Genomic DNA, 12697 nt, shown 5'->3' on the forward strand with positions numbered 1-12697 from the left:
AGACTGCAAGCTACCACCCATGCTGACTTTCTGCATAGATAAAAGAAGGGTAAAATGCAAACTCAGTGACTAAAATACAGTGCTAAGCTCTACAAATTTAAGCACTCTGCATTGTAATCCAAATAAAGCTATCTTAAAATAACTGAATAAAGATGCAATAATTAAGTTGAGCTCTATACAGTAAAATACTAACCATCCCACTAGAATCAGAAAGAAAGGTTAAAACTCCATAGCCTGGCATGTTCATCGATCTCACAAAATACTTTGCAGCATTCAGGCAATTAATGTTTTTATTGTGTCTTGAGCTAATGGCACCAGAATTTTCCAGTGTTTCAGTCAAAGTGAACACCATGACTCTAGAATATTCATACTCTATATACATAAAAACCTAGCGCATTTATTTTTAATTCTAAACAACTTCTGGAAATTTTAATTCACTGAATTCAGCTTTCTGACCACCAGAAAGAAATCCTGAAAGAAAACAGCTTAATTAAAAACTCCCTGTAAAAATTATTTTTCAGTACACACAATTTCCTTTATTTTAGAACTTGATCCCTTAATAAACTAATTATAATGAATACTCAAACAAATAACTGACATTTCTAAAATCTTAGCACAATATTTATCATTGAACATTTCATCTGGAAAAACAATTAACAGTCTCTGGTTTTAAACCATCCACCTAATCAAATAAGTCTCATGTCTAATTCTTATTAGACAACCTTTAGAATTTATATCTTTACAATCTTGTTTTAAGAGGCTGTCAACCACAATTTTTAAAGACCATTCTAAGGTCAAACATATATAAAACATAAGCATGTCACAATGAAAGAAGACTCTGAAGATCAAATGCAGAGTCAGGGAAATTCAATGTAAATTTCCCAAGGGTAATATTAATTATTTCTTAACCCTGTTAATTACAACAAATACAGAAACGAGGCAGTACAGTTTGGGCAGCTACCACTAAGATTTTCAAAGGAGATGAATCCTGACAAGCTACAATATCATTACTCTAATCCCCCTACACTAAAATAATCCAACTTTTGCATCTTGCAAGATATTGATCATCCCTAAGGGCTTGCTGGCTTCCTCTGCTCCCAGGCAGTGTGTCAGCACCAGGTAGTGCAGAGGAACAAAGGAACATCTACAGTGCACAACCCTGTACAAAACAAACCCAACTTTTTAATACCTGAACCCCTCCAGATTCCAGCTGACTCTACAAACACCTGAACATGCAGTATTCTCACGGGTTTATTTTTATAGAAATCCATCCAGTAGGATTACACCCCTTGTGCAACATTAACTGCTTCATACAAGTAGAGAACAGCTGCCTGAGATCAACATGATCTACATTTGCTGTGCACACATCTTAAGGACAACTCTGGGATCCAAACTCCAGACTGAACCCAGGGCCAAGCAGGGGGGTCTACATTTCTGCACACTTCCTTCCATGTGCAATAAAGATTACTCCTCAGAAACGTTCAAATTACAAACAATTTGTTAATATCTGTTATGAATGCTTATATGTTGAATTTTAATCCACTATTAATTAATACTAGCCACATAAGTACAGAAGAAAAATAGCTAAAACTAAGAGACTTGGATCCCATTCTTGTTGCAGTCCCACCACACACCTGTTTTGCACTTACACTGTGCACTTGTCTCAGGAGCCATTGCTAGAACATCTGCTTGTAGTAATTACCAAAGAAGTGACTGCACTTTTTTGCAAAGAAAGGCCCCAACAACCAAAGACAGATGTACAAATTCAGGAATTGGCTGCAATTTTGTTGCCATCAAACTAATAAAAAAAACAAAACCTGTAAACAAACACAGGCTTATCTGTGTTTATTTTTCCTGGAATACATTTCTCTTTGAAGGTTTCTACAAATCTTATTCTTCCAGATACCACAAATTTAAACATGATATGGCTACCTTTTCTGCAAAGTTCTTTAACAAATTCATCCAATACTGCACTTACCTCTCTTTTGAGAGCATAGAGTTTTTCCAAGTGTTTCCAGGCTTTTCATTTCATTTTATGAGATGTCTTTTCTGACAGAGCTACACTCACTTCTAAAACTTACATTCCAGTTGGCTACTCTGTTTTTTATAGATTGCCTCATGTTTCTATTTCCAATTCTCCAAATTTATTCCAGCTTACTTCTCATTGGAAATGTTTATCATTGTTTTCAGTTTTGAATTAAACTTTAAAAGCTTTTAGACTATAATCACAATGCAATACATAAAGCATATAAAGGGAAAGTAATCAAATTATAAATATTGGGAAATACATGCTGAACTTATTTCAAGCAACTTCTACAACAACTAAAAATTTATAAAGGCATCTTTTTCATCTTTCCACATAGAATTACTTATCTCTTCTGCAAATACACACCTTAGGCAAAACTACCTTAAACTCTGCCTCTTATTGCTATGGCACAGCAGCCCTGTGCCATAAGATCCACATTTTTGTAAAATAATTTTTGCCCCCACATTTTAGTAAAATAGCTCAGTTCTAGCCCTAAATGGCCCCAAACTAAATTGCCTCTCTACAAACTTTTAAACCAATGCAGCCTTCAAAGAAATTATTAAAAAAAAAAACAAAACAAAAAAAAACCACAAAAACAAAACACCAAAACCAAGCCAAAACAAAAAACATAAGACCACCTCACATTCACCCTAGAAAATAAATTAGCTCCAAGTTCAAATAAACTCATTCCACTGATGAGTTTGAGACAGGAAAGCACTCTATCCTATCAATCCGTAGAAAAAGAGAAATGTACTCACAACACAGGAAAAACTGTCAGCGTAGAGAGACCATACCCAGAAGCAAATTAGAAGAATCAAATATTTCCTTTCAATAAAGTATATTTTTAAAGTTATTTTAAATTTATTGCAAATATGGGATAGAATGTGATTGGCTTTCTCTGTTCTAATGTCCAGCAAACTTAGCTATCCTGGGATATCACAGTGCCTCTGATTCAGAGCAGCAAGGGACACTTATTAAACCAGTGATACACAGCCCAGACTAAGACTGAGCTTTCTTAGTCTGAACACAGTCTTAAGAGACTCTCTAAAGCAGATTTTTTCCTTAAAAAAAATAAAAAATCCTAGGTCTCATAAAATAAACTACACTTGAATAAGTATTTCCTGTTTTCACAAGAAAAAAGAGAGGAAAGCACAGTTGCAGAAACATATGAGGTAACAATGTGTAAGACACAATGCACCAAAGGTAAATCAACCAGACATACCTGAGCTGTTGACAGGCGAAAAACAGGGCCAGTTGTGGGCACAGAAAGCCTGGGTGACATGTTGGCAGGACCCTGTCCCTGTGTCTGCACCTGGGCCTGCATCTGAGCCTGTGCCAGAGCCTGCTGGGGCACCATCACGAGCTGCCCGGCGTCCGTGCGCACCAGGACCATCCCTGGGGAGGGCAAGGACAGTCACTGCACAGCAAGAACAGCAAGGGTAACACACACAACTACCTAACCACAGAATGCAGAGTAAAGGCCTGTATGGCACTGCACATTATTCCCTATAGTGCATCTTGTTTTGATACTCGTGTAACATGAGATTTTATTTTAAAGAAGAAAGGGAGCCCCCACTAGCAGACTCAATTCAGTCTGGAATTTAAATAACTGCAGTTTATGGAAAGCAGTGATAAAAAAAGCAGCCACTGGAGTGTTTGGGGGACAGTGATTTCTAGCAGTCTAGTCAGGGTTAGGAGAACAAAATTAGAAATAAATACTCATTAAAAGTAAACTCTAAGGACAATGCAGCTGCTGGAAAAACAATTGGGTGCATGCATACTGGGGACAAAGACCCAAGAGCTTTACTAAGCAACAGTATGGGGACACGCAAATATTGGCCAGTATTCTGAGTATACAACATTTGAGATTTACTTAACACTGAGCATTAACAAATTAATATATTAATCCACTAATTAATCTAATTAATCCACCATCACCACTTTGAGAGGCCTGTGGTTTAAACACCAAACACTGCTAGGCCCAGAGAGCCAACACGATTCCTCAGCACACAACCACACAGGGCAAAACTTTAGAAAATTGGCAAGTGTTTTCTAACACTCTGGAAGTAAATGATAATTTCTTCAGATTATTTTCTTGTAAGACACCTCACAAATAGAGGCCTTCTACACAACAGAACCATTGCCATCAAGCTGTGCCCAAAATTTTGGAGTCAGCAGGTCAGAAAAAGGGAGAAAATGGCTAAGCTGATCCATGGATCCTGGAGTTTCACATACTCATGTTCTTCTTATAGTTAGTTCTCAGAACTAAGAAGCAGCTCTCCAGACAGATTATTAAAAAGAATTTCCAAGTTAGTTCCAGAATACATTTTAATAATTTAACCTACATAGGATACAACAGGTCAAATAAACAGAGAAGCATCTTGTCTGCAACTACTAGAGAACCAAAAACTAAAAACCTGTGAAGTCACTGCTGATAACAGGGTCAGTAGACACTGTTTCTACAACTTTTCTCTATGTGCAAATTGCTTCATATACTTTTTTAACTGTTCAAAGGAAAATGAAGAAGGCAAAATCTTATATCCAATTCTAAAGGTAACAGCTTACATCCAATTTCAATTGTTAACTTCCCAGTTACACCACCTTGCTAAAGGGACACAGTTTGTACAATACCCTGAGGATAAAGAAATTCAAACACTATCCTAACAGATTTCAGAGCCTTACAGCAATAAAATCTTTCAGTCTGACATGGAAAAACCAAATCCCAGTTGTGGGATGAACACGTGAGAGAACTGCAGCACACATAAAAGCCCTCACTCACAGAGTTGGGTGCTCCCAGCCAACCTTTCCTGCTACAAACACAAACAGAAGGCAAATTTCTGCCACTATGAACTAAACACTCATGGAAATTAAAGTTTAAGGTAACAAGCATACAGAGCTACAGCAAGGACCACATCCAAAAGCCATAGTAATAACTCTCTTTCAAAGCCAAGAGTAATTTAAATAGAAAGTTGAAAGAAACTCATTAAAAACTCATCTAAAAGGTAACTTTTAAGGTCCATTAGCCATTTAAGCACCAAGCTTCACAGTTTACATTTGCAGAAAATCCTGCAAGCAGATGATCTATTTGGTATATGCCATTCCTAAACCATCTGGACACCTGAATATGCCAACTGGCCAAACGGGTTATCACTTCTCTGATCATCACTGTGAACCTTACATAAAAATCCTCATAGGATAATGCCTACCACACTTTAAAAAATACATGTTCTGTTTGCATTACAGAGATTCACAGGTGTGTTCCTAATTTATCTTCCCATTTTCTAAACCAAATTCTGAATAGAGAAAAACTGAGTGGAAATGACAAATTAATTAAAACACGTGCCACACAGTCTCAATCAAATTTGCAGACACAATTACTACTATAAATAAATAAATGCTCATGTGTTAACATTATATTTTAATTCAGTTTGGAGGATGACAAATTCCTGTTACTGAGCAGCTGGTGCAAGTTAGAAGCCAGTTAAATGATGAGATTAATTTTACCTTCCTGTCAGTCATATAAAGATGAAATATACAACTTAGGAGCATTATCTGCTAAAATAACCTCTTCTCAAAAAAACTGACTCTAAATTTCTGTTTTATATAGAAGTTTGCTATATGGGAATTTCAGATTAATTATAAATTATCCACTAAGTTAAAAACTCAAAAATAACATTGTGTTTTCTGAATAATTTCCTTTTAGAACATATTATCTTCATGTTTATGCAAATTTAATGGATTTCCATCTATCCTGTAATAAAACAAATTTGAATTAGAACTTTTTGGTGTATTATTTCCATAACATTTTATAAATCCTGGATGAGACTGTTTCCAAGGCTCAGTTTTCCCTCTTCAGTTTGAAAGTAACAGATCAAAGTACTGACACAATGAACTTCAGAAACTGTGTGCAAAGTTACAATGCACAGAGTTATCATCTGCACAGAGCAATCTTCAGCACATTAACAAAGGGAGGCAAAGGCTAAAGGCACACAGTCAGAACACAACTTATCTGTTTCAAGTTAGTTGGGTCTTCATGAAACCACCAAGATTTGTATGTTTGGAGCAGCAGATTCTGGAGGATTTTTCATAAACTAGGGCTGAATACACAGCTACTCAAACTCCACTCAGACACAAACAACTATACCATAACATTGCTGCTCTACTTAGCTAACACATATCAAATATTTCAAGAAATAAGTTGGAAGAACTCAGTTATCTCAGACTAAATCGATAGGTCCACATCTTAACAGGCTATTTATAGTAACAGGAAAGAAAAAAAAATTAGCTTAAATGCTAAATCAGCTCCTAAACATGACAGAAGATACCCAAGTTTTTGCAACATGAAAATCTACGTACCACAGTACCCCTCAGATGAAACAATACACACGTTAAGAGTAGGAATCATGAGGATGAAGGGATACTGTTTTGGTTAGCTACCAACCTTGCTGAACTTAAATTTTTAATAATTGAAGTTAAGAAACTTAGAGGAATTGCTTCAGAGTTGGAAATAAAATCTGGTGATGCGAAGACTACCCTCACACAACAATTATATTATCACAGTTACCGAAATTATAAATTTTAGATTACGCACATTTAACACCTGGTTCACAGCAGAAACTATTCTGTCAAGCAGAAAAACTTTTCAGGACTTTCAAGTGTAAAGCAGAAGATAAAGTCCTTTACATCACATATAGTTATTCTTAGCGTGCACTCCAGCTTTTTATCCGCTGATCCAACTACACCATCACAGGGTAACTCACCGTGACTGCCGCTCTCCCCAGGACAAAACCAGCAACTCACCAACAACAGCTGCAATTACTCCGCATTAGCCGTACCAGTTACACCCTAATTAGCGGCAGCCGCTCCGTCAGACGGTGCCCTCAGACAGGTGCCTCTTCTCCGGTTCCCAGGACGCCGGGCAGCGGGGACATGACAGCTTGGAGGGAGAGAAAAGCCCTCGGCCGAGAGCAGCCGGTTAGAGCGAGCGGCGATGCCGGAGCGCGGCACTTACCGGGCGGGATGGTGAAGCCGGGCGGCAGCTGGATGGTGGTCTGCGGCGGCGGCCGCACGATCAGCTGCGGGGCCACGATGCGGGGGGCAGCGCCCAGCGCCGGCCGCGGCGACACGGCCTGGGGGGCGGCGGGCAGGGCAGCGCCCGCCTTGGCGGTGACCGCGGGCTTGGGCGCGGCGGGGGCCGCGGGGGCCGGCGGGGCCGAGCCCGGGGCCGGCGGGGCTGGCGCGGGGCTGGCGGAGGCGCCGAGCGCGGTGCCCGCGGGCAGCGCGCCGGGCGCGGGCTGGGGCTGCGCGGCGGCGGCCCCGCCGTGCCCGCTGACGGGCGGCACCGCGGCCGCCCGGGCCCCCGCGCCCTCCCCGTTGGGCGCCGCCTGGCCGGGGCGCGGCGCGGGGGCGGCGGCGGCGCCCTCGGCCGCTCCCGCCGCTCCGCCGCCCCCCGCGGCCCCGGGCGCGCCGTCGGCGGCGGGCGGGCTGGGGCCGGGGCCGGGGCTCCCCGCGTCCCGCGCGGCGGCGGCGGCGGCTGCAGCGGCCACATGGTTGTTGACAGGCTGGGCAGGGGCGGCGGGCTGCGGCGGGGCGGGAGCGGCGGGGCTGCCGCCGCCGGGAGCCGCTCCATGTGATTGCTGCACACTACTACTGTTTACACTCGCTCCCCTCCCCGCCGCCGCTGCCGCCGCCGCCGGGGGAGACGGGGACGAGAGAGGCCCCTGGGCGGGGGGTCGGCTCCCCGCGCTGCCGGGGCGCCCCGCCGCCTCCCCTGCCCCGGGCGCGGGGCGGCCGTGCTGCTGCCGGCCGGGGCTGCTGCCCCCCGCCAGGCTCCCCTGCTGCGGCTGCTGGGACGGGGCGGAGGTCCTGGGCGGGGGCGGCTCGGCGGGGCCGCGGCCGCCGGCCAGCTGCGATTCCAGGGATCCCACCAGGTCGCTGAGCGCCTTCTCGTCCACCTCCTCGGAGAAGAGCAGCATCTCCTCCAGTGGGTCCGACGCGCCCGCCGCCATCTTGCGCTGAGCTGGGAGCCGGCGGCGCCGTGCGCATGCGCGGTGCTCTGCCGCGCGCAGGGCACCATGGGAGGGGCCACCGCCTCCGCCCCGCCCCGGGGCGGGAACGGGACCGCCCGGGCGGGAGCGCGCCCAGAACCGGCTCCGGGACACTGGCGGGAGCGCGCCCGGCACCGGGACCGGGACATCGGCGGGAGCGCGCCCAGAACCGGCACCGGGACCGGAACGGCGGCGGGAGCGCGCCCGGAACCGGCACCGGGACCGCCCGAGTGACTCGGCGGGAGCGCGCCCAGGGAGAGGGTGGCGATGCCCTTGGGGAAGCCGCGGGCGGCAGCGGGTGCTGGGAGGTGCCGTGGGGACGGACGCGGGGTGTGCAGCAGCCTCCCCGCCACGGGTGTCCGCAGGGCCCGGCGCTGCCGCGTCCCGCTGAGGCGGCGCGTCCCGTCCCGCCGGCAGACGCGAGCGAAGCGCCCCGGCTGGCCCGCCGCGGGGATGGGTGCTCTGTCCCAAAGCGGGGATGGGTGCTCTGTCCCAAAGCGGGGATGGTGCTCTGCCCCAAAGCGGGGATGTTTATGCTCTGTCCTAAAGCGGGGATGGATGCGCTGTCCCAAAGCGGGGATGGATGCTCTGTCCCAAAGCGGGGATGTTTATGCTCTGCCCCAAAGCGGGGATGGATGCTCTGTCCCAAAGCGGGGATGGATGCTCTGTCCCAAAGCGGGGATGTTTATGCTCTGTCCCAAAGCGGGGATGGATGCGCTGTCCCAAAGCGGGGATGTGTATGCACTGCCCCAAAGCGGGGATGTGTGTGCGCTGTCCCAAAGCGGGGATGGCGCTCTGTCCCAAAGCGGGGATGTGTGTGCGCTGTCCCAAAGCGGGGATGGCGCTCTGTCCCAAAGCGGGGATGTGCTGTCCCCAAGCCGAAGGCACGCACAGCTCACGGTTGCACTGCTCCTCCCTGCAGTTACCGGGATCCGCAGCTGCTGCCCTAGCCAGAGCAGAATGGCTGCAGTGATACAATTTCCTACCGCTGTTTCAGAGGTTCTGGAAAACAAAAATAAGGCTCTTTTCATCGCCAGAGCAGCTGCCCTGGCGTGCTGCTCCCTCGGCATCCTCGCGGGAAATTCAAGGCTGTTAATTTTGCTGCTAACGCTTTTGTTATCGCACTCCTGTGTGCCCCTTTCCCACCAGCGCTTCCTTACACTGTGACATAACTTAAGAGAAAGACAGTGGTCCTAAATCATAGGGGTTTTAACTAATGGCAGTGTCTTCGAGAGGACCCTCCAAATAAAACATCTTCTCGTATGAATGACACACGGGATACCCATGGATTTGTGACCCGGCAGCAGCTTGGGTTCCAGATCTGCTTCTGCCTGCCTGCAGCAGTGCCTGCAAACTGGGATGTGCTGGGGCTGCTCTGCGGTCTAAATGGTGAATCATTCCTCGTTTCGTGATCTCTCAGGGTTTTCCGAAAACCTGGAAAAGGTGTCTCAGTGGATAAGGACACTGAATTGCTGCAGGCACTGGTGGGAAGGAGCGGGGCTGGCTCAGCTCCTCTCCAGTCCTGGCTCGATCTGCTCGGTCCTGCCGTGCATGACTCACTGGAGGCACAGGACCAAACTGCTCCTGGCTGCTCTGTTTCCTCTCAAAGGAGGTTACGTTTTTATTCAGGGTAGTTTTTCCTGATTGTCCTTTACGAGCAAGTTCATGATGAATCAAAAGAAACCACCTTGAAAATGCATTAAATATAGGTTGTACCAGTTTAATTGGGATAAGCTTAAATGTCTCCCGGAATTGAACCAGTGCATATTTCTTCAAGAAAGTCGCCAGTGAAAATACTGAGGGTCCAAAGGCGTGGTAGGGTGCATGAGCAGGAGATAGTGCAGTGCATGAATGGGAAAGTACAGCACTGTTTATGAAATGCAGCATTAAATGTACACAAGAGATCTATACATCAAAAACTTGCTTAGAAAATGAGCATTGCTTTAGTGGAGTGCTACAGCTAAATTAAATTTGGATTTTTAACAAGTGCTTCTACCTGGAAGTTTAATTAAAACATAGTAGATATTAAGATTCAATTTGCTATTGCACAAATATAAAGAATAATTATTTGGGATGGACAAAATAGAAATCTCTCCAATATTACTTTTGTATGAGTCACAGACTTTATTGATTTTATCAGAGAAAATTCCATGCAGTCCTCACTTAGTTGCTCCTGAACTTCGTTTGCATATGACCATCTCCAGAGTTTTTGTAAGAGAATGGAAAACTAGACATATGATTCTGCAATTAGTCTTGACTATGAAACAAATTTTACTGCCCATTCTTCTAATACTGTGGCATTAAACTGGGTGTTTCCATAAAAACCACCCTGGAAGAAAGTGAATTGCTTTGTAACTTTAGAAGCTAAAAGTTACCTTCTGACTGGACACAGAAAATGGCAAGTATTACAATTTGAATGTACATTTTTGTGTGGGTAATCTGTAAAATATTAATTTGTATTTCTCCCCAGTCCAGTCCTTTTAAATTGAGCTATTTTATATATAAAAACACAGATATTAAAGAAGTGTAGTAGAATGTTTTATTTAAAAAACATGATGTATACTGACTCACACTGGACTTCCTTCAAGTCAAGAGGTGAGGACATACCTAAGGATGTTTATAAAATTGTTGCTGAAACTGCCTTTGGGCTTGAGCTTTTACTAGGGAAAAATACTTCTAGTAAAGTACAGGATCTCTCTGAACTTTTGTATTCATTCTATTATAAAGATATTTTCCAAATATTTTCATGCATTTCATCACAAAAACCATTTCTGAATATATTTGTTGCTCTTTCATTTTTCAGAGTTATATATGTGCAGAATACCAAAAAAAAACCAAAAACAAACAAACAAAAAAAAAAACTGTAATCATCTCATCTGATCTTTTAAGATACAGTCTTTCCTGAATTATTTTCTGTTTGAGGTAGGGAATGGTCTTCAGAAAAGTTAACTTCCAACCATGGTTTCAAAATTGCCTGTAAAGAAAATCCACCACAGAACTTGTTGAGCTGCTCTTCAGTTCTCAGCACTGCTCAGGCCTGTGCCCTGCTCACAGCCCAAGTTTGTCATTAATAACTCAGTAACATAAAATATTAATAACAGCAAAGCCCCCTGCCCTGTTCAGCTGCATGGAGTGAGAACAGGGACAAGTAATCTGTTGTCTTCTACAGGAGTGAAGATGCTTAGAAAGGAGCACTATTTTCCTGCTTATATGTCATGGGTTTGTCTCAAATACACACTTTCAGTGCCTTCAAAGATACAATTTAACCATCTTAGTTTAAATTTAGTATCAAAATGCTACCTGCCAATTCAGATAAGATTTTGAGACAACTTGTTAAAATCAAGAACCCTTTATCTATGTTATTGAACTTCACTTTATACTATGAAAATATTCCTTCAGCTGCTCATTTTAAGTATAGCAGAGAAATTATAAACTCCAAAAATTGGAGAGCACGGAGATGAATGGAGTCCTAAGAGGTGTCCTTGTCCTAGGAACAGCATGGGTGTAGTTTAAAGAAGACCTCTAAGATTCCCTCAGCACTGCCAAGGCCACCCTTAACCCATGTCCCCAAGTGCCACACCCACGTTTTTCCTTCCAGGGACTGAGGGTCTGCCCTGGGCAGCCTGACAGCCCCTTTCCATGAAGAAATGTTTCCCAATATCCAACCTGAACCTCCTTTGGCACCACCTGAGGCCGTTCCCTCTGCTCCTGTGCCTGTTCCTGGGAGCACAGCCCGAACCCCGGCTGTCCCCTCCTGGCAGGGAGTTGTGCAGAGCCAGAAGGGCCCCCGAGCCTCCATTTCTCCAGGCTGAGCCCCTTGCCAGCTGCCTCAGCTGGGCTCTCTAAGATTTCTGCTCTAGATCCCTCACCAAACCTGTGTCCCTGCCTTGGAAGGCAGAATATGTCTAAATTTAGTTTCAGGTACTTCAGTTGCAAATGAATTTCATTTTTAAAATGGCTTATAGGAATTTTGGAGCTTGCAAAGTTAATTGTAAATACTTGTTTAATAACCTAGGCAGGACTTGATGGTGAGACTTAGGAATATTTGTCATCAAGAGGGTTAGAATTTAACCCTTAAGTGTTTCAAGGGGGTAGTTTTCTATTCCTAGGCATTCGTGCAAATTTTTTGATTGTCTGTTTTGGGTTTTGTTTTGGTTTTGTTGTTCATTCTGGCCAACTTGTCTCTTCCAGAAACTTACAGGTTGTTTCAGAAAAGGCTGTTAAGCCTGTTCAGCCTAAGGACAGCTGAGAGGGGCCTCAGCCCTGGGTGTCCCTGTGTGTCTGTCTGTCTGTCCCTGTGTCCCTCTGTGTCCCTGTGTGTCTGTGTGTCCCTGTGTCCCAGTGTGTCCCTGTGTGCAGAGGGCAGAGCAGGCCCAGGCTCTGCTCCGGGCCCAGCCACGGCCCCAGAGCCACGGGCAGGGCCTGAGCCCAGGAGCTGCCCCTGCCCAGGAGGCAGAACTGCTGCCCTGGGCAGTGCCAGCCCTGAGCAGATGGGGCAGAGAGGCTGTGCAGTCTCCTCCCTGGGGACATTGCAGAGCCACAGGGACACTCTGCTGTGCCCTGTGCTCTGGGATGGCCCTGCTGGAGCAGGGAGGTGGCACCAGAGCAGCCCCTGTGGGCTTCT

General features: G+C 45.3%; 1 protein-coding gene across 1 annotated transcript in view; it reads right to left on the reverse strand.

The window, feature by feature from the left end:
* LOC135279493 (transcription initiation factor TFIID subunit 4-like) overlaps positions 1 to 8051 on the reverse strand; it is a 146813-nt gene extending 138762 nt beyond the window's left edge. Inside the window, exons 1-2 of the mRNA XM_064386928.1 lie at positions 7038 to 8051; positions 3249 to 3421 (exon numbers count right to left, since the gene is read on the reverse strand). Coding sequence (XP_064242998.1) covers positions 3249 to 3421; positions 7038 to 8034 — 1170 coding nt within the window. The 5' untranslated portion in view covers positions 8035 to 8051. The remainder of the gene's footprint in view (positions 1 to 3248; positions 3422 to 7037) is intronic.
* Positions 8052 to 12697: the final 4646 nt, after the last annotated feature.

The sequence above is a fragment of the Passer domesticus genome, chromosome 12, assembly GCF_036417665.1.
Source record: "Passer domesticus isolate bPasDom1 chromosome 12, bPasDom1.hap1, whole genome shotgun sequence".
Taxonomy (NCBI): Eukaryota; Metazoa; Chordata; class Aves; order Passeriformes; family Passeridae; genus Passer; species Passer domesticus.